General features: G+C 48.9%; 1 protein-coding gene across 1 annotated transcript in view; it reads left to right on the top strand.

The window, feature by feature from the left end:
* APEH (acylaminoacyl-peptide hydrolase) overlaps positions 1-21,782 on the top strand; it is a 46,871-nt gene that overhangs the window by 6,525 nt on the left and 18,564 nt on the right. The window contains exons 2-10 of the mRNA XM_082265363.1: positions 9,434-9,563; positions 13,836-13,962; positions 14,037-14,127; positions 15,866-15,941; positions 16,121-16,278; positions 19,064-19,201; positions 19,292-19,383; positions 19,457-19,497; positions 20,898-21,019. Of these exons, the coding sequence (XP_082121489.1) occupies positions 9,434-9,563; positions 13,836-13,962; positions 14,037-14,127; positions 15,866-15,941; positions 16,121-16,278; positions 19,064-19,201; positions 19,292-19,383; positions 19,457-19,497; positions 20,898-21,019 (975 nt within the window). The remainder of the gene's footprint in view (positions 1-9,433; positions 9,564-13,835; positions 13,963-14,036; positions 14,128-15,865; positions 15,942-16,120; positions 16,279-19,063; positions 19,202-19,291; positions 19,384-19,456; positions 19,498-20,897; positions 21,020-21,782) is intronic.

Genomic DNA, 21,782 nt, shown 5'->3' with positions numbered 1-21,782 from the left:
GGGTGCAGTGAACACAATCTTTTTGGGGTGCAGTGAACACAATCTTTTTGGGGTGGAGTGAACAACATCCTTTTTGGGGTGCAGTGAACAAAATCCTTTTTGGGGTGCAGTGAACAAAATCCTTTTTGGGGTGCAGTGAACACAATCTTTGTGGGGTGCAGTGAACACAATCTTTGTGGGGTGGAGTGAACAACATCCTTTTTGGGGTGCAGTGAACAACATCCTTTTTGGGGTGCAGTGAACACAATCTTTTTGGGGTGCAGTGAACACAATCTTTGTGGGGTACAGTGAACAGAATCTTTGTGGGGTGCAGTGAACACAATCTTTGGGGGGTACAGTGAACACAATCTTTTTGGGGTGCAGTGAACACAATCTTTGTGGGGTGCAGTGAACACAATCTTTTTGGGGTGGAGTGAACAAAATCATTTTTGGGGTGCAGTGAACAACATCCTTTTTGGGGTGCAGTGATCAAAATCCTTTTTGGGGTGCAGTGAACACAATCTTTTTGGGGTGCAGTGAACAAAATCCTTTGTGGGGTGCAGTGAACAGAATCTTTGTGGGGTGCAGTGAACACAATCTTTGGGGGGGGTACAGTGAACACAATCTTTTTGGGGTGCAGTGAACACAATCTTTGTGGGGTACAGTGAACAGAATCTTTGTGGGGTGCAGTGAACACAATCTTTGGGGGGTACAGTGAACACAATCTTTTTGGGGTGCAGTGAACACAATCTTTGGGGGGTACAGTGAACACAATCTTTTTGGGGTGCAGTGAACACAATCTTTGTGGGGTGCAGTGAACACAGTCTTTGGGGGGGTACAGTGAACACAATCTTTTTGGGGTGCAGTGAACAACATCCTTTTAGGGTGCAGTGAACACAATCTTTGTGGGGTGCAGTGAACAACATCCTTTTAGGGTGCAGTGAACACAATCTTTGTGGGGTACAGTGAACAGAATCTTTGTGGGGTGCAGTGAACACAATCTTTGGGGGGTACAGTGAACACAATCTTTGTGAGGTGCAGTGAACACAATCATTGTGGGGTGCAGTGAACTCAATCTTTGTGGGGTACAGTGAACACAATCTCATACTTCTGAAGATTTGAGGGTGCTGCCTGTTCCATACTCCCCCCTACTCCTCATCTAGCCTTTTAGGGGTACAAACAATAGTAATTGGGGCCTAGTGTGGTTGTGTACGTGTGATATACATACACTTTTTTTGGATCATATTTTCTATTCCGCTATTTAATCAAAAACCTTTGGGGATCAGTTAAATTGGGGGATAGTCTGTGTTGGTACGTGTGAGAGAGATCCACCTTTCCAAGTTGTTGGGGTTCATCTCATACTTCTGAAGGTTTGAGGGTGCTGCCTGTTCCATACTCCCCCTACTCCTAGCCTTTTAGGGGTACAAACAATAGTAATTGGGGCCTAGTGTGGTTGTGTACGTGTGATATACATACACTTTTTTTGGATCATATTTTCTATTCCGCTATTTAATCAAAAACCTTTGGGGATCAGTTAAATTGGGGGATAGTCTGTGTTGGTACGTGTGAGAGAGATCCACCTTTCCAAGTTGTTGGGGTTCATCTCATACTTCTGAAGGTTTGAGGGTGCTGCCTGTTCCATACCCCCCCTACTCCTCATCTAGCCTTTTAGGGGTACAAACAATAGTAATTGGGGCCTAGTGTGGTTGTGTACGTGTGATATACATACACTTTTTTTGGATCATATTTTCTATTCCGCTATTTAATCAAAAACCTTTGGGGATCAGTTAAATTGGGGGATAGTCTGTGTTGGTACGTGTGAGAGAGATCCACCTTTCCAAGTTGTTGGGGTTCATCTCATACTTCTGAAGGTTTGAGGGTGCTGCCTGTTCCATACCCCCCCTACTCCTCATCTAGCCTTTTAGGGGTACAAACAATAGTAATTGGGGCCTAGTGTGGTTGTGTACGTGTGATATACATACACTTTTTTTGGATCATATTTTCTATTCCGCTATTTAATCAAAAACCTTTGGGGATCAGTTAAATTGGGGGATAGTCTGTGTTGGTACGTGTGAGAGAGATCCACCTTTCCAAGTTGTTGGGGTTCATCTCATACTTCTGAAGGTTTGAGGGTGCTGCCTGTTCCATACTCCCCCTACTCCTAGCCTTTTAGGGGTACAAACAATAGTAATTGGGGCCTAGTGTGGTTGTGTACGTGTGATATACATACACTTTTTTTGGATCATATTTTCTATTCCGCTATTTAATCAAAAACCTTTGGGGATCAGTTAAATTGGGGGATAGTCTGTGTTGGTACGTGTGAGAGAGATCCACCTTTCCAAGTTTTTGGGGTTCATCTCATACTTCTGAAGATTTGAGGGTGCTGCCTGTTCCATACCCCCCCTACTCCTCATCTAGCCTTTTAGGGGTACAAACAATAGTAATTGGGGCCTAGTGTGGTTGTGTACGTGTGATATACATACACTTTTTTTGGATCATATTTTCTATTCCGCTATTTAATCAGAAACCTTTGGGGATCAGTTAAATTGGGGGATAGTCTGTGTTGGTACGTGTGAGAGAGATCCACCTTTCCAAGTTGTTGGGGTTCATCTCATACTTCTGAAGGTTTGAGGGTGCTGCCTGTTCCATACTCCCCCTACTCCTCATCTAGCCTTTTAGGGGTACAAACAATAGTAATTGGGGCCTAGTGTGGTTGTGTACGTGTGATATACATACACTTTTTTTGGATCATATTTTCTATTCCGCTATTTAATCAAAAACCTTTGGGGATCAGTTAAATTGGGGGATAGTCTGTGTTGGTACGTGTGAGAGAGATCCACCTTTCCAAGTTTTTGGGGTTCATCTCATACTTCTGAAGATTTGAGGGTGCTGCCTGTTCCATACCCCCCCTACTCCTCATCTAGCCTTTTAGGGGTACAAACAATAGTAATTGGGGCCTAGTGTGGTTGTGTACGTGTGATATACATACACTTTTTTTGGATCATATTTTCTATTCCGCTATTTAATCAAAAACCTTTGGGGATCAGTTAAATTGGGGGATAGTCTGTGTTGGTACGTGTGAGAGAGATCCACCTTTCCAAGTTTTTGGGGTTCATCTCATACTTCTGAAGATTTGAGGGTGCTGCCTGTTCCATACCCCCCCTACTCCTCATCTAGCCTTTTAGGGGTACAAACAATAGTAATTGGGGCCTAGTGTGGTTGTGTACGTGTGATATACATACACTTTTTTTGGATCATATTTTCTATTCCGCTATTTAATCAAAAACCTTTGGGGATCAGTTAAATTGGGGGATAGTCTGTGTTGGTACGTGTGAGAGAGATCCACCTTTCCAAGTTTTTGGGGTTCATCTCATACTTCTGAAGATTTGAGGGTGCTGCCTGTTCCATACTCCTCCTCCTACTGCTCAACCATCCTTTTAGGGGTACAAACAATAGTAGTTGGGGCCTAGTGTGGTGGTGTACGTGCGAGATACATACACTTTCTTTTTGATCATATTTTCTATTCCGCTATTCAATTAAAACCTTTGGGGATCAATTCAATTGCGAGATAGTCTGTGTCGGTACGTGTGAGATCCACCTTTCCAAGTTGTTGGGGTTCATCTCATACTTCTGAAGATTTGAGGGTGCTGTCTGTTCCATACTCCTCCTACTCCTCATCCATCCTTTTAGGGGTAGAAACAATAGTAATTGGGGCCTAGTGTGGTTTTGTACGTGCGAGATACATACACTTTTTTGGATCATATTTCCTATTCCGCTATTCAATAAAAACCTTTCTAGGGCAAGATCTTAAATTACAGAAATATGAGGAGACCGTCAAATAAGGGCCGTGGCCTGGGTCGTGGTGCTGCTGGTAGAGCTCCTGTTGCAAGGAGAGGACGTGGTCGATCTGTGCCAGCTACACGCACAAGTGAAACACCTTCCTCAAGTGTGAGTAGGCGACAGAACCTGCATCAGTATTTGGTAGGGCATCAAACGCCCCTAGAAGTGATGAGGCCAGAACAAGTTGAGGCGATAGTAGATTGGTTTGCTGCTGACAGTGCCTCCAGTTCCTTCACATTGTCTCCCACCCAGTCTACTGCAGAAAGGTCAGAGTTGGCACCTGCAGCCAATGTCCAACCGTCTTTCACCTCACCCCCTTGCAAATCAGGCCAGCAGTCTGAGCCCCAAGCCATACAGCAGTCTCTTATTCTTTTTGAGGACTCTGTCAGCAGGGTTTCCCAGGGCCATCCACCTAGCCCTGCCCCAGAAGTGGAAGAGATTGAGTGCAGCGATGCCCAACCACTTATTTCTCAAGATGAGTACATGCAAGGATCATCGCAGCACGTCTCCGATGATGACGAAACGCAGGTGCCAACTGCTGCGGCGTTCAGCATTGTGGAGACCGACAAGGAGGGCAGGGGTGAAGACTGGGTGGAAGATGATGTGGAGGACGATGAGGTCCTCGACCCCACATGGAATGAACGTCATGCAGGTGACCTGAGTAGTTTGGAGGAAGAGGCGGTGGTCGCACAGAGCCACCAGCACAGCAGAAGAGGGAGCAGGGTGCAGAAGCGGAGCGGCCGTGCCCTAGACACTACGCCCGCTACTGCCCAACGCAGCAAGGGAACGAGCGCACCAAAGTCAGCTCAAAGGAGTTCTCTAGCGTGGAAGTTCTTTAGAAAATGTGCTGATGACAGGACACGAGTGGTTTGCACCCTGTGCAATCAGAGCTTGAAGCGAGGCATAAACCTTCTCAACCTGAGCACAACCTGCATGATCAGGCATCTAAGTGCAAAGCACGAGCTGCAGTGGAGTACACACCTTCAAAACCAAGAAACGTCTCTGGCTCATCCTGCTTCCTCTTCTGCTGCAGTCTCGGCCGCTCCAGCCACATCTGTAGTGATACCGGCACCTGCCACCCCGCAAACAGACGATCTGTCAGCAACACCACCACCTGGGTCACCAACAACCATCTCCACAATGTCCCGTGGAAGCGTTCAGCTTTCCATCTCCCAAACACTTGAGAGGAAGAGGAAGTACCCCCCTACCCACCCGCGATCCCTGGCCCTGAATGCCAGCATTTCAAAATTATTGGCCTTTGAAATGCTGTCATTCCGTCTGGTGGAGACGCACAGTTTTAAAAACCTTATGTCGGTGGCTGTCCCACAGTACGTCGTGCCCAGCCGCCACTACTTTTCCAGGCAAGCCATCCCTTCCCTGCACAACCAAGTGGGGGAAAATATCAGGTGTGCACTGCGCAACGCCATCTGTGCCAAGGTCCACCTAACTACGGATACGTGGACCAGTAAGCACGGTCAGGGGCGTTATATCTCCCTAACGGCACACTGGGTAAATGCAGTGGCGGATGGGCCTGAGGCGGATAGCAATTTGGCGCATGTCCTTCCACCACCGAGGATTGCAGGGCGCTTCAGTTTGCCTCCTGTTCCTAACTCCTCCTACTCCGCTTCCTCATCCTCTACCGCCTCCTCATCCGGACAGCGTAACACCTTCACCACCAACTTCAGCACGGCCAGGGGTAAACGACAGCAGGCAGTTTTACAACTTGCCTGTTTGGGGGACAAACCACACACCGCGCAGGAGTTGTGGAGGAGCATGGAACAGCAGACAAATGAGTGGTTGCTGCCAGCGAGCCTCAAGCCCGGCCTGGTGGTGTGCGATAACGGGCGAAATCTCATAGCAGCTCTGGGCCTAGCCGGTTTGACGCACATCCCTTGCCTGGCGCATGTGCTGAATTTGGTGGTGCAGAGGTTCCTTAAAAACTACCCCGATATGTCAGAGCTGCTGCAGAAAGTGCGGGCCGTTTGTGCGCACTTTCGGCGTTCTCACCCTGCTGCTGCTCGCCTGGCAGCGCTGCAGCGTAACTTCGGCCTTCCCGCTCACCGCCTCATATGTGACGTGCCCACAAGGTGGAACTCCACCTTGCACATGCTGGAAAGACTGTGCGAGCAGCAGCAGGCCATAGTGGAGTTTCAGCTGCAGCACGCACGCGTGAGTCGCTCTGCGGAACAGCACCACTTCACCACCAATAACTGGGCCTCCATGCGAGACCTGTGTGCCTTGTTGCGCTGTTTTGAGTACTCCACCAACATGGCCAGTGGCAATGACGCCGTTCTCAGCTTAACTATCCCACTTCTATGCCTCCTTGAAAAAACAATTCGGGCGATGATGGAAGAGGATGTGGCACAGGATGAGGAGGAGGAGGAGGATGAAGAGGTAACATTTCCAAGGCTTTCAGGGCAGTCATTCGCAAGGGGCTCCGAGGGTGGGTTCCTGCACACGCAAACGCCAGGGACGCAATTGTCCAGCAGGGGCACAGTTCTGGAGGATGAGGAGGATGAGGAGGAGGAGGAGCTGGAGGAGGAGATGGAACCATGTTCACAGCAGGGTGGCACCCAGGCCAGCTCATGGCCATCACTGGTGCGTGGCTGGGGGGATACAGAGGACACGGACGATACACCTCCCACAGAGGACAGCCTTTCGTCGCCTCTGGGCAGCCTGGCACACATGAGCGATTACATGCTGCAGTGTCTCCACAACGACCGCCGAGTTGCCCACATTCTAACTTGTGCTGATTACTGGGTGGCCACGCTGCTGGATCCCCATTACAAGGACAACGTACCGTCCTTAATTCACTCACTGGAGCGCGATCGCAAGATGCGCGAGTACAAGCGCACGCTGGTAGACGCCATGCTGCTGGCATTCCCATCTGACAGCGGGGCCACAGTGGAAGCACAAGGCAGAGGAGGAGGAGGAGGAGGTCGCCAACGCAACCAGGGCACCGCCAGCACCTCAGAAGGCAGGGTTAGCATGGCCGAAATGTGGAAAAGCTTTGTCAGCACGCCACAACAAACAGCAGCACCAGCAGCTCAGATGGAACGTCTTAGCAGGAGGCAGCATTTTACCAACATGGTGGAGCAGTATGTGTGCACACGCCTACATGTAGTGAATGACGGGTCTGCCCCCTTCAACTTCTGGGTCTCCAAATTGGGCACATGGCCTGAGCTTGCCCTTTACGCCTTGGAGGTGCTGGCGTGCCCTGCAGCCAGTGTATTATCTGAACGGGTATTTAGCACGGCTGGGGGCGTTATAACAGACAAGCGCAGCCGCCTGTCCAGAGACAATGTGGACAAGCTCACGTTCATTAAAATGAACCAGGCATGGATCCCACGGGACTTTTCCGTACCTTATGCAGAATAGCAATGGATACCGACCTTACCCACCCATTGTTCCATTTTTGCTCTTTCTCACTCTTTTGGGGTGTACCCTCATTTAAAATTTTTGAAAAGAAGCAGTGTTGGCTACCTCGTCCTCCTCCTCAGGGCCAGATTAATGTAGGGGCTATTGGAGCTGCAGCTCCAGGCCCCTACCTTTTATATAGGCCCCGGGTTGGCCATATTCACTGTTACCGCTCTTCTGTCACTTGTAAACACAGAAGTCTGGCTTCTATGCTCGCTTCCCCAGGCAGCACCCTCAGAACCTCCCCACACAGCGTGAAGGCCGGACAAGGAGGGACAGTTGGCGATGCATGGATGTGTTTATGGGCTTCAGAGACAGCATCCCATGTTGAATTAGGCATGCATGGCTGCACCCTTCCTCCTCTGGGTGCATGGCAAGGCACGGCCCTTGAGGCCCTTCAAAATCCTCAGCACCAAGCCCATGATGCTGTTAATCCGGCCCTGGTCCTCCTCCACCGCCGCTTCCACCTACACCGCCCATAGGTGTGCGCAGCCTATTGCATTAAGGTGTGCACCCCAAAGTTGAAATACACATGCATGTGTTTGCCAGCAGGGAGAGTAATGTATCGGGGCCATGTACCTGTAGGCAAGGAGAAATAGAGCAGAGCAGGTCCCAGGGAGATCTTTCCCATCTCCTCACTGGCAATGCTATGTGCCCTAGGTGATTAGGGTGTGCCCAGGCACACCCAGCACACCCTGTGCGCACGCCTATGTCACCGCCACATCCACCACCACCTCAACCTCCCTCCTACTCCATATGGGCCTCGTCCTTCAGAGATGAAGAAGAACATTGTTTTATTTTTCTGTTTTTTTTTGTTGTTTTAAGTTATTTCCCTATCCACATTTGTTTGCAGAGCACTTGCCATGCTCTTAATTACGTTTTGCTGCCATTTGCAGCACTCTAGCCCTTTCCTTTGGTGTTTTAGAGCCATTTTAGTGCCTTAAAGTTCGGGTCCCCATTGACTTCAATGGGGTTCGGTGTCCGGGAAAAGTTCGGTAAAAGTCCGGGACACGGACCCGGACTTTTTTTTAAAGTTCGGCCGAACCCGTCGAACACGGACATCTAGGTGTCCGCTCAACCCTATTTATAGCGCATGATCAAAAAATCGCACAGGTGATCAAATTCCACCAAAAGAAAGCTCTGTTTGTGGGAAAAAAAGGACGTCAATTTCATTTGGGTACAGCATTGCACGACCGCGCAATTGTCCGTTAAAGTCTTGCAGTGCCAAATCGCAAAATAGGCCCTGGTCAGGAAGGGGGTAAAATCTTCCGGGGCTTAAGTGGTTAAGGCGCATTCTACTCGGGCGCTTAGTGCCTCTTGGGCTTTCTGCCTTCAGGCGTCTGTGATACAGGTTTGCTAGGCGGCCACCTGGTCGTCTGTGCACACGTTCACAACATTTTACAAAGTGGATGTGTTGGCATCTGCGGATGCTGCTTTGGGCGCAAGGTTTTGCAGGCTACTCTTTGAGAGGACCCGGGCCTCTTTGAGGGTGCATTGTTTTCAGGTGAGCTCCAGTTGTTCCTGGTTAAGCTCCATGCTACCTGATTGGCTAGGTTTAGCCTTTTGGGAATTTTTTCTGCTGTGTTTTTCTCACCGCTCACGTTTAACAATGCTTTGGGATGTCCCAATGGTTAAGAAGATTCTAAAGCTGTGTCCATCAATGAACATCAGAGAAAAGGATTTTTTGGTAAGACAAAAATCCAATTCTTCCTATTGTAAATAAATCATGACAATACAGACAAGCCACAGCAGAGGTTGACGCGTTTCATGAATTAGATTTGCTTAATCATAACTTACACTCTCCCCTATCCTCAAGTACGCGCTCTACTATCACTCCTGCACCTTGGTACTCCCCCCCCCCTTCCCAGTTACTCCCCCCTTCACATTCTCTCCCTCCCCTATACTCTCTCCCCTCCCCCTGGTGGTTGCACTGGCCCCCTTGCGCCCTGTTTTGCTCCCTCTGTAGTGAGATTGGTGAACGGCCATCCATTGGTCACTCCGTGGTGCCCTCTGCTGCTCAGGTAGAGTAATGCTGTGGAAGTGAGATGATAGTAGCCCTCCAGTACTGGTCACCATTTCAGGGTGTAAACACTTTTCCGGAGCTCCTCTACATCAGACAGGGTTTTCTGTTTGTGGGTGTTGTGTATGTGAGGGGTCATTTCTGGGCAGAGGACTCACCTTCTCTGTTTGGTTTCAGCTCATCAGGAAACCCAAAGACATCTCCAACCTCTACCGGGACCTCAGCCAGTTCCCATCGCTGAGCGCCGTCTCTATAGGGCCCGAAGTCACCACCCAGTACGGGGGCAAATACAGCAACATCTACACAGGTGAGACCAGGGGTATACTCCCTCTGGGGGAGAGTAGGGGGGTATATATCTGCAATTGGAGGTAGGGAGTTATACAGTTGTGTCTGGAGGAGAGGAGGGTGTATATATCTGCAATTGAAGAGGAGGGGGTATATAGGTGTGTCTGGAGGAGAGGAGGGGGTATATATCTGCAATTGGAGAGTAGGGGGGTATACAGCTGTGTTTTAAGGTGAGGAGGGGAGTATATATCTGCAATTGGAGGGGGGGGGTATAGGTTTGTCTGGAGGCAAGGAGGGGGGTATATATCTGCAATTGGAGGGGAGGGGGGTATATATCTGCAATTGGAGGGGGGGTATATAGGTTTGTCTGGAGACGAGGAGGGGGGTATATATCTGCAATTGGAGGCGAGGGGGGTATATATCTGCAATTGGAGGGGAGGGGGGTATATATCTGCAATTGGAGTGGAGGGGGGTATGTATCTGCAATTGGAGGGGAGGGGGGGTATATATCTGCAATTGGAGGGAAGGGGTGTATAGGTGTGTCTGGAGGAGAAGTAAGGGGTATATATATATCTGCAATTGGAGGGGAGGGGGTATACAGCTGTGTTTGAAGGGCGAGGAAGGGGGTATATATCTGAAATTGTAGGGGGCGGGGTATATGTAGGTGTGTCTAGAGGAGAGGAGGGGGTATACAGCTCTGTCTGGAGGTGTGGAGAGGGGTATATATCTGAAAATGGAGGGGAGGGGGATATATAGCTGTGTCTGCAGGAGAGGAGTATATATCTGCAGTTTGGAGGGGAGGGAGGTATACAGCTGTGTCTGGGGGGGGGGGTATATATCTGCAATTGGAGGGGGGTATATAAGTTTTTTTTTGGAGGAGAGGGGTATATATCTGCCATTGGAGGGGAGGGGGTATACAGCAGTGTTTGAAGGCAAGGAGGTGGGTATATTTTTGCAATTGGAGGGGAGGAGGGGGGTATATAGCTGCAATTGGATGGGAGGGGGGTATACAGCTGTGTTGGAAGGCGAGAAGGTGGTATATACAGTGAGGGAAACAAATATTTGATCCCCTGCTGATTTTGTATGTTTGCCCACTGACAAAGAAATGATCAGTCTATTGTGTTAATGGTAGGTTTATTTTACAGTGAGAGACAGAATAACAACAAAAAAATGCATTTCAAAAAAGTTATAATTGGATTTTCATTTTAATGAGTGAAATAAGTATTTGACCCCTTTGCAAAACATGACTTAGTCCTTGGTGGCAAAACCCTTGTTGGTAATCACAGAGGTCACCAGGTTTGCACATATCTCAGGAGGGATTTTGTTCCACTCCTCTTTGCAGATCCTCTCCAAGTCATTAAGGTTTTGAGGTTGACGTTTGGTAACTCGAACCTTCAGCTCCCTCCACAGATTTTCTATGGGATTAAGGTCTGGAGACTGGGTAGGCCACTCTAGGACCTTAATGTGCCTCTTCTTGAGCCACTCCTTTGTTGCCTTGGCCGTGTGTTTTGGGTCATTGTTATGCTGGAATACCATCCAAGATCCAATTTTAATGCCCTGGCTGAGGGAAGGAGGTTTTCACCCAAGATTTGATGGTACACGGCCCCGTCCATCGTCATTTTGATGCAGTGAAGTTGTCCTGTCTTCTTAGCAGAAAAACACCCCCAAAGCATAATGGTTCCACCTCCATATTTGAAGGTGGGGACAGTGTTCCTGGGGTCATAGGAAGCATTCCTCCTCTTCCAAACACAGTGAGTTGAGTTGATGCCAAAATGCTCAATTTTGGTCTCATCTGCCCACAACACTTTCACCCAGTTCTCCTCTGAATCATTCAGATGTTCAATAGCAAACTTCATACGGGCCTGTAGATGTGCTTTCTTGAGCAGGGGGACCTTGCAGGTGCTGCAGGATTTCAGTCCTTCATGGCATAGTGTGTTACCAATTGTTGTCTTGGTGACTATGGTCCCAGCTGCCTTGAGATCATTGACAAGATTCTCCCGTGTAGTTCTGGGCTGATTCCTCACCGTTCTCATGATCATTGAAACTCCACGAGGTGAGATCTGGCATGGAGCCCCAGACTGAGGGAGATTGACAGTTATTTTGTGTTTCTTCCATTTGCGAATAATCGCACCAACTGTTGTCACCCTCACACCAAGCTGCTTGGCGATGGTCTTGTAGCCCATTCCAGCCTTGTGTGGGCCTACAATCTTGTCCCTGACATCCTTGGACAGCTCTTTGGTTTTGGCCATGGTGGAGAGATTGGAATCTGATTGATTGCTTCTGTGGACAGGTGTCTTTTATACAGGTAACAAGCTGAGACTAGGAGAACTCTTTTTAGGAGAGTGCTCCTAATCTCAGCTTGTTACCTGGGAGCCAGAAATCTTGCTGATTAATACGGGGGCAAATACTTATTTCACTCATTAAAATGCTAATTAATTTATACTTTTTTGAAATGCATTTTTCTGGATATTTTTGTTGTTTTTCTGTCTCTCACTGTTAAAATATACCTACCATTAAAATTATAGACTGATCAATTCTTTGTCAGTGGGCGAACATACAAAATCAGCAGGGGATCAATTACTTTTTTCCCTTACTATATCTGCAATTGGAGGGGAGGGGGGTATACAGCTGTGTTTGAAGGCGAGTAGGGGGGTATAAATCTGCAGTTGGAGGGAGGGGGGGTATACAGCTGTGTCTGGAGGAGTGGAGGAGGTATATATATCTGCAGTTGGAGGGGAGGGGGTATACAGCTGTGTTTGAAAGCAAGTAGGGGGGTATATATCTGCAATTGGAGGGGAGGAGGGTATACAGCTGTGTTTGAAGGCGAGTAGGGGGGTATATATCTGCAATTGGAGGGGGGGGGGTATACAGCTGTGTCTGGAGGAGTGGAGGAGGTATATATCTGCAGTTGGAGGGGAGGGGGGTATACAGCTGTATTTGAAGGTGAGGAGGGGTATATATCTGCAATTGGAGGGGGGGGGGGTTATAAAGCTGTGTTTGAAGGTGAGAAAGAGGTATATATCTGCAATTAGAGGGGAGTATACAGATGTGTTTGAAGGCAAGGAGGGGGTATATAGGTGTGTCTGGAGGAGAGGAGGGGGTATATATCTGCAATTGGAGGGGAGGGGAGGTATATAGGTGTGTCTGGGGGGGGGGAGAAATATGTGTATTTGTTGGGGAAAGGGGGCCCTGGCCTGATGATGGGGGAGGGGTTGATGAAGGTGAAAGTCCGTCCTGCTCCACCCACTAGGCCTGTTTTCGTCATCACATTGTGTCATCACAGCCCACAATGTGTCTGTTTATATCGTATATTGTTATTTTATGAGATATTTATCTGTTTGTACCTCGAGGCTCCCATCCCCCCGCCCGCATATGAAGAGCTGTATTGTAGCCAAATCCATGAAAATCCAATTATAATTGTGTCTGAGGCCCAAATTCGCCAATTCATCTTCCGGAGCACATGCATTGCCTGGAAGGTGGGGTAACTGGAGCTTAGTGGAGGAGGAATTTTGTAGTTGGGCAAGCGGAGCCTGATGGGGGTTCAGAGACACAAATTCCCCATCAGGATCCTTTGTGATTGACAGCAGGCAGTGGGCACACCCATAGACACCCTGCTCTTGGCTATGAATCCAACCAGCTGCCGGCTGTCAGTCACAAGCAGAGAGCAGATCTGATGGGGAACTAGTACTTCAGCTTCTCCATCAGGCTTCATCCACTATCGGCATCACTGGTTGCAAGGAGCCTGCCCACCTGTGAAGCATCCTGAGCGAAAGGTGAGGCGGGGGGTAGCTGCGTGGCTCTTCGCTACCGAGCACACAGGGACAGGCACCATGCACTCCGTCTTTCTCTGCACTCGGCACCCCGTATGTCTCTTAATGCCAACTTCAGATTTAAATTCACCTTGAGGAACAGGGTGGGGATTGGTAGCTTCGGTGGCCAGGTGTCACACGGTATACTGAAATCTGCAAGTTTCCACTTCTAGTCCCTTTGAAGCCCCACATTGGCTGCAATGTAATATCCTCAATCTTTGATCATGTCCAGGCTTTGAGGATCTGGGTAATTGACTGTCAGGATTCATAGGAGAGGTGATGGACTATTAGAGGCTGACAAACATACCAGCCAATCAGAAAGCAGCTCTGGTTTGTGGGATCTGCACAAACGTTCTTGAACTTGTTTCTGATTGGTTGATATAGGAGGCGGGGCTGTGCAATCAAGTCACTCTTTATGTGTCATGTGATTTGTGGCTTCTCCTGCTGATTTTGTCTGGATGATCTCCCCCGTCTCTCTCCTCCAGAATGGGCGCAGAGGGATCTGGATCGCAACGAGCAGGTGAAGTTTTGCCGCCAATATATCATCTTCCATGATAACAATGCGGTGGTGTACGCCGGGGCGTGCGGCAATGGCAGTGAGATTAAAGGAGAGTAAGTATAGAGAGACCCGTGAGATCTCTGCTGCTTAATATGGGGCACAGTCTGACCATTTCCTACCTCCCCAGACTGCTCAGCAGTGAGTCCCCATCTGGAGGCTTGAAAGCCGTTCTACGAGAGACGAAGAATAAGAAAGGGGAGGACACCCAGTTTCTGGAGGTATGACACCTGGTTCCTGGAGGGTTGGCTGGGGGAAGTGGGCCGGTTCCTGATGTGGGAAGAGGGAGGATGCATGGTTCCTGGAGAGTAGAAAGGGAGAGGATGCGTGGCTCCTGGAAGGGGGAGGTCACCGAATTCCTGGAGGAGCTTCTCAGTTCCTAGAGGTGGGAATAGGGTGGATTCCTGGAGGGTTGGATGCGGGAAGTGTCCCCGGTCCCAGGTGCCGGAAGAGGGAGGATGCATGGTTCCTGGAGAGTAGAAAGGGAGAGGATGCGTGGTTCCTTGAAGCGGGAGGTCACCAAATTCCTGGAGAAGCTTTTCAGTTCCTAGAGGTGGGAATAGGGTGGATTCCTGGTTTCTGGAAGGAGGAAATGGGAACGCTGCCTGGCCCCTGGGGAGTGGAGAGGGGGAGGACGCCAGACTCCTGGAGGGTGAAAAGGGGGAGGACGCCTGGCTCGTGGGGGGGAATCCCGCAGGGTGGGAAGGGGGAGGATGCTCGGCTCCCGGAAAGGGGAAAGGACACCTGGAGGGTGGGAAATGGGGAAGGACAAATGGCTCCCGGAGGGTGGGGAAGGACACCTGGCTCCCAAAGGGTGGGAAAGGGGGAAGAACACCTGGCTCCCGGAGGGTGGGAAAAGGGGAAGGGTGCCTGGCTCCCGGAGGGTGGGAAAAGGGGAAGGGTGCCTGGCTCCCGGAGGGTGAGAAAGGGGGGAGAAGGATGCACAACTCCCGGAGGGACGGAAAGGGGGAGAGGACGCCCGCCTCCCAGAGGTTGGGAAAGGGAGGAGGACTCCCGGTTCTTGGGGGTGGGAAAGGTAAGAGGACTCCCGGTTCTTGGGGGTGGGAAAGGGAAGAGGACTCCCGGTTCTTCAGGTTGGGAAAGGAAGGAAGATGCCCGGTTCTTGGGGTTGGGAAAGGAAGGAGGACACCGGGTTCTTGGTGGTGGGAAAGGAAGGAGGACGCACGGTTCTTGGGGGTGGGAAAGGAAGGAGGACGCCCGGTTCTTGGGGGTGAGAAAGGGGGAGAGGATGCACAACTCCGGGAGGCTCGGAAAGGAGGAGAGGACGCCCGGCTCCCAGAGGTTGGGAAAGGTAGGAGGACGCCCGGTTCTTGGGGTTGGGAAAGGAAGGAGGAAGCCCGGTTCTTGGGGTTGGGAAAGGAAGGAGGACACCCGGTTCTTGGGGGTGAGAAAGGGGGAGAGGATGCACAACTCCGGGAGGCTCGGAAAGAAGGAGAGGACGCCCGGCTCCCAGAGGTTGGGAAAGGGAGGAGGACGCCCGGTTCTTGGGGTTGGGAAAGGAAGGAGGACGCCCGGTTCTTGGTGGTGGGAAAGGAAGGAGGACGCCCGGTTCTTGGTGGTGGGAAAGGAAGGAGGACGCCCGGTGCTTGGGGGTGGGAAAGGAAGGAGGACGCCCGGTGCTTGGGGGTGGGAAAGGAAGGAGGACGCCCGATTCTTGGGGGTGGGAAAGGAAGGAGGACGCCCGGTTCTTGGGGGTGGGAAAGGAAGGAGGACGCTCGGTTCTTGGGGGTGGGAAAGGAAGGACGCCCGGTTCTTGGGGGTGGGAAAGGAAGGAGGGCGTCCTGTTTTTGGAGGGTGGGAAGGGGGGAGGACCCTTGGTTTCTGGAAGGTGGGCAGTGGGATTGATGCCAAACTTCCGCGAAAGGGGAGAATCCCTGTGCTGTGTGGAGAATGTAAATTGTCCAATCCATGCCAATATGAAAGTCATCCTCTCTCCAGGTCTGGGACAAGAACCGCAAGGGGAAGAGCATCAACCTGACAGCACTGGACAAACACGGGAAGGTTTTCGAAGATGGTGAGTGATACTATTGTTATTATACCAGAACTATTCAAATACAAAAATGTTACAGCAACTGAGTGTAGAAATAAGATGGCAGACACTGTGTTTCCATCACATTGTAGGAGGGAGGTTGTCAGAGTCTTATGTCTTCCTTTTCCCATCTGTTCATTAAGTTCTCTCTTCTGTCCCTGCAGAGCAGTTTGGCTGTCTGTCCTGGTCACACTCAGAGTCTCATTTGCTGTACATCGCTGAGAAGAAGAGACCCAAGACCAAGTCGTTCTTTGAAGCCACAGCCGGAGACCTTCCCGCCTCTACAGATGAAGATGATGAAGGCGCCGGTAAAGTGGTGAAGGTGAGGAGCGATACCAGAATGATTGTATTATCCATCTCACTTTTCCAGAGTCAGATGGAAGGGGTTTGTCCACTAACAGATTAAAAAAAATAAAAACAAAGGGGATATATGTGTGTGTATGTATGTGTGTGTGTATACACACACACACACACACATACACACATACACACACATACACACACTATATTACCAAAAGTATTGGGACGCCTGCCTTTACACACACAGATGAACATTAATGGCATCCCAGTCTTAGTCCGTAGGGTTCAATATTGAGTTGGCCCACCCTTTGCAGCTATAACAGCTTCAACTCTTCTGGGAAGGCTGTCCACAAGGTTTAGGAGTGTCTATGGGGATGTTTCACCATTCTTCCAGAAGCGCCAAGTCAGGCACTGATGTAGACGAGAAGGCCTGGCTCGCAGTCTCCGCACTATTTCATCCCAAAGGTGTTCTCTGGGGTTGAGGTCAGGCCAGTCAAGTTCCTCCACCCCAAACTCGCTCACCCATGTGTTTATGGACCTTGCTTTGTGCACTAGTCCAAATCATTTAGTGGAGGGGGAATTATTGTGTGGGTTTTTTTTTTCTTTCAGTGGTTGGGGTTGGCCCCTTAGCTTCCGTGAAGGGAACTCTTAAGGTGTCAGCATACCAAGACATTTTGGACAATTTCATGCTCCCAACTTTGTGGGAACAGTTTGGGGATGGCCCCTTCCTGTTCCAACATGACTGCTCATCAGTGCACAAAGCAAGATCCATAAAGACATGGATGAGCGAGTTTGGGGTGGAGGAACTTTACTGGCGCCTGCACAGAGTCCTGATCTCAACCCGATAGAACACCTTTGGGATGAATTAAAGCGGAGACTGCAAGCCAGGCCTTCTCCTCCACATCAGTGCCTGGCCTCACAAATGCGCTTCTGGACGAATGGTCAAACATTCCCATAGACACACTCCTAAACCTTGTGGACAGCCTTCCCAGAAGAGTTGAAGCTGTTATAGCTGCAAAGGGTGGCCAACTCAATATTGAACCCTACTGACTAAGACTGGGATGCAATTAAAGTTCATGTGCGTGTAAAGGAAGGCGTCCCAATACTTTTGGTAATAGTGTGTGTGTGTGTGTGTGTGTGTGTATATATATATATATATATATATATATATATATATATATATATATATATATATATATATATATATACACACATATATCCCTCCCCCCCTTTGTTTTTATTTTTTTTTATTCTGTTAGTGGGCAAACCCCTTTCAGTGCCTGACCTCACAAATGCGCTTCTCAGTGTTGAACCCTACGGACTAAGACTGGGATGCCATTAAAGTTCATGTGCGTGTAAAGGAAGGCGTCACAAAACTTTTGGTAATATAGTGTATGTATATGTATGTATGTATGTATGTATATATATATTTATGTATATATATATAATATGGTTTTTTTTTTATATCAAGGAATAAAAGTACTCGAGTGTGAATACCTTATATAACAAAACTGATAACATAGCTGCCATGACAACCTCACTGCTCTGCCTGTATTGAATAAGTCCTAAACCTACCATTAAAATTATAGACTGATCATTATTTTGTCAGTGGGCAAATTTACAAAATCATCAGGGGATCAAATACTTTTTTCCCCATACTGTAGGCTGCCAGGCCACCACATTTTTGGATTTATAAGGACCATGGATCCTTGTCCTGTGTAATGCAGTCTCTCTCTTCTTATATAAGTTATGCCTAAATGTTTGGACTTCTACAATGTCACACTGATTCTTCTGAATTAAGAAAACAAAGTGTGTTTTTTCTTCAGGCAGAGGAGGAGAACTATCAACTAGAACATCCTATCATAAACCTGGACACTGCTGGGATGCAGGAATAGGATGAGACCAGAAATCCCACCGTCCTGTTGCTGGATGAGTTAGAACATGATAATTGGGAGATGGTGATTGGTTGTGAGAAGGAAAACACAGATGATTCTTCATGCTTGATGCGTGAATGTTCTGTGTTTTTTTTAAATTAAATTTAAAGTGATTGAAAATCTTTAGTTTTATTTCATGTTATACATACTTGCTCTGTGCAATAGGTTTGCACAGAGCAACCCTGATCCTCCTCTTCTGGGTCCCCCCCCGATTCTAGGACAATATACCCCCTGGACGATATCCCCCCTCTAACCCTAACCCTATGTCCAGGGGGATGTTTTCCTGGGGGGGATATTGTCCGGGGGCATGTTGTCCGGGGGGGGTGTTGTCCGGGGGGGTGTTGTCCATGGCGATGTTGTCCATGGGGATGTTGTCCATGGAGATGTTGTCCTGATACCCCCCTGCCGGCGCTCTTTTGCTATGGGTCCCCTGCTGGCGCTCCACCTTCTAGCACTTGTGCAGGCTCGATCCCGAACTGCGCTGCTTATGTCTATACACAGACAGTGCGGCCTGGCCCCACCTGCTCCCTTGTCACAGAATTGTATTGACATCAATGGCTCCCGCTATTATTGATCTGCCCTGTGAGGAGGGAGATGGCCTCTGCTCTTGTGCACAGCGCTTGATCGAGATCGGGCTCCGGTAAGTATAAGGGGGGCAGGGGTAGGTTCTGTGGCACAGAAGGATATTTTACCTTCATGCATCTAATGCATGAAGGTAAAAAAAACTTAAGGCTTTAACAGCTAAATGCAGTTCTGAAAGTTCAAAAAATTCTTGCCTACCAAAGGATTTGTAATATTGCTCAGTCATTCTTCTCTCAGGATTGCTATGCGCCCTTGAGGTGATTGTCATTGACGTTTCTGTCTGTCCTGCAGGGTGATCAGTTTGTGCTGCATGAAGATTGGGGCGAGGGCCTAGTGAATAAGAGCACCCCAGTGCTGTGTGTGCTGGACATCGAGAGCTGCAATATCTCTGTCTTAGAGGGGATCCCAGAGCATGTATCACCGGGACAGGTGAGAGGACCCTGCTGGCATCCTTGTCCTTATCCACCCCCTTACTGTAATGACATCCTTTTCCTCATCACCATCCATCTCCCCCTATAGGCCTTCTGGTCCCCGGATGATACTGGTGTTGTGTTTGTTGGGTGGTGGCACAGTCCCTTCAGAGTGGGCCTAAAATACTGCACTAACAGAAGGTAAGAGTCTTGCGTGTTGGGGTGGAATTCGGAGTGCTATTCTGGGTCATCTTACTCTGATCTCTCCCCCCAGATCAGCTCTGTTCTTTGTGGACCTGACCGGAGGAAAATGTGGTGAGTCAAAGATCCAGTTATTATCCCTCTTCTCTACAAGACATGAAACCAGTGGTGTACCAACAGGGGGGGGCATCCACCCCAGGTGCCACACATTGGGAAGGGGGGGTGTCAGGCTGTCGCCACTTATTCAGGGGTTCTGCTTCCCTTTTCGAGCACAGGGAGCTTTGACCTCTAGTAGCGGTCTCTGCAAAGATGGCGGCGACCTGTGGAGGGGGAAATGCCGCAAACGGCAGCAGGAAGTGCCTGCTGGGACGCATTTCTGGCCTCATTTCCTGGTCCCTGTGGTTGACATGCGCTCCACACTTCATGCTTTGTACCACAGCGAACACCCCAGAAACGTTTACATCCTGATTCCACCGTCACCAAGCGCATCATACCATACCTTCTTGTTCTGCAAACAACCACCCCTGTGGTATTTCACTTACATTATTGCCAGATTGGGGGGGGGGGGGGGTGCCAGATATAGGATCTGCCCCGGGGGAGGGTGCCAGATATAGGATCTGCCCCGGTGCCAAATTTTCTAGGTCCGCCTCTGCATGAAACGTCTTTCTTACTGCCTACATTGTTCTCTGTACAGCACTGCGGTATATGTCAGAGCTAAACAATTATAATAAGAGGGTGTGACTTTGGGGGGTCATTCGAAGGGAAGCTCCTCTGGTACAGAGACTGATGTGACTGGCTCAGTGATCTCTGTACAGCACTGTGGTATATGTCAGAGCTATAAAAATGTATAATACTGTGTGACTATAGGGGGACATTAGAGTGTAAGCTCCTCTGGTACAGAGACTGATATGACTGGCTCAGTGTCCTCTGTACAGCACTGCGGTATATGTCAGAGCTAAAAAAAGGCATAATACTGTGTGACTATAGGGGGACATTAGAGTGTAAGCTCCTCTGGTACAGAGACTGATATGACTGGCTCAGTGTCCTCTGTACAGCACTGCGGTATATGTCAGAGCTAAAAAAAGGCATAATACTGTGTGACTATAGGGGGACATTAGAGTGTAAGCTCCTCTGGTACAGACACTGATGTGACTGGCTCAGTGTTCTCTGTACAGCACTGTGGTATATGTCAGAGCTATATAAATGTATAATAATAGTGTGTGACTATAGGGGGACATTAGAGTGTAAGCTCCTCTGGTGCAGAAAATTATCTGACTGACTTACTATTATCTGTACAGCACTGCGGTATATGTCAGAGCTATATAAATGTATATTAATAATAGTGTGTGACTATAGTAAGACATTGGAGTGCAAGGTCCTCTGTCACAAAGACAGATGTGACTGGCTCAGTGTTCTGTGTACAGCACAGATAATAATGTACATGGGCAGGATGCCATAGCGCCCCCTCTGGTGTTATTGGATGACTGTGAATGTTTTCTGTCTCTCTCTTCCAGAGACTCTCTCTGCACATACCTCGGCCGTCTTCTCCCCGCGGCTCAGCCCAGACAAGTGTCGTATTGTGTATCTGAAGTGTGATGTGTTCGGCCCTCATCTCCAGTGCTGCCAGCTGCTCATGGTACCCGATCTCCTCTGTTCATGTATGGTGTCTGTCTGATCTGTCATTATGCATCCATCACAATCATGATAAACCTTATATAGCGCTTCCGCCTAGCAGCACTAGGGTCATTGGTTCGAATCCCAACCATGACACTACCTGCATGGAGTTTGCATTGTCTCTATGTTCCTGTGTGTGTTTCCTCTGTGTACTCCGGTTTCCTTCAAGACTCCAAAGACATGCTGGTAGGATACAGTATGTGTATGTATGAATGTGAGTTGGGGCCTTAGATTGTAAGCTCCTTGAGGGCAGGGACTGATGTGAATGTACAATATATACAGTATCTCACAAAAGTGAGTACATCCCTCACATTTTTGTAAATATTTTATTCTATCTTTTCATGTGACAACACTGAAGAAATGAGACTTTGCTACAATGTAAAGTAGTGAGTGTACAGCTTGTATAACAGTGTAAATTTGCTGTCCCCTCAAAATAACTCAACACACAGCCATTAATGTCTAAACCGCTGGCAACAATAGTGAGTACACCCCTAACTGAAAATGTCCAAATTGGGCCTAATTAGCCATTTTCCCTCTGTGTCATGTGACTCGTTAGTGTTACAAGGTCTCAGGTGTGAATGGGGAGCAGGTGTGTTAAATTTGGTGTTCTCACTCTCTCATACTGGTCACTGGAAGTTCAACATGGAACCTCATGGCAAAGAACTCTCTGAGGATCTGAAAAAAATAAAAATTGTTGCTCTACATAAAGATGGCCTAGGCTATAA

This window comes from Pelophylax lessonae, assembly GCF_965119305.1.
Source record: "Pelophylax lessonae genome assembly, chromosome: 8".
Taxonomy (NCBI): Eukaryota; Metazoa; Chordata; class Amphibia; order Anura; family Ranidae; genus Pelophylax; species Pelophylax lessonae.
The sequence above is the reverse complement of the archived record's forward strand: the minus strand, read 5'-3'. Positions and strand labels throughout refer to the sequence as shown.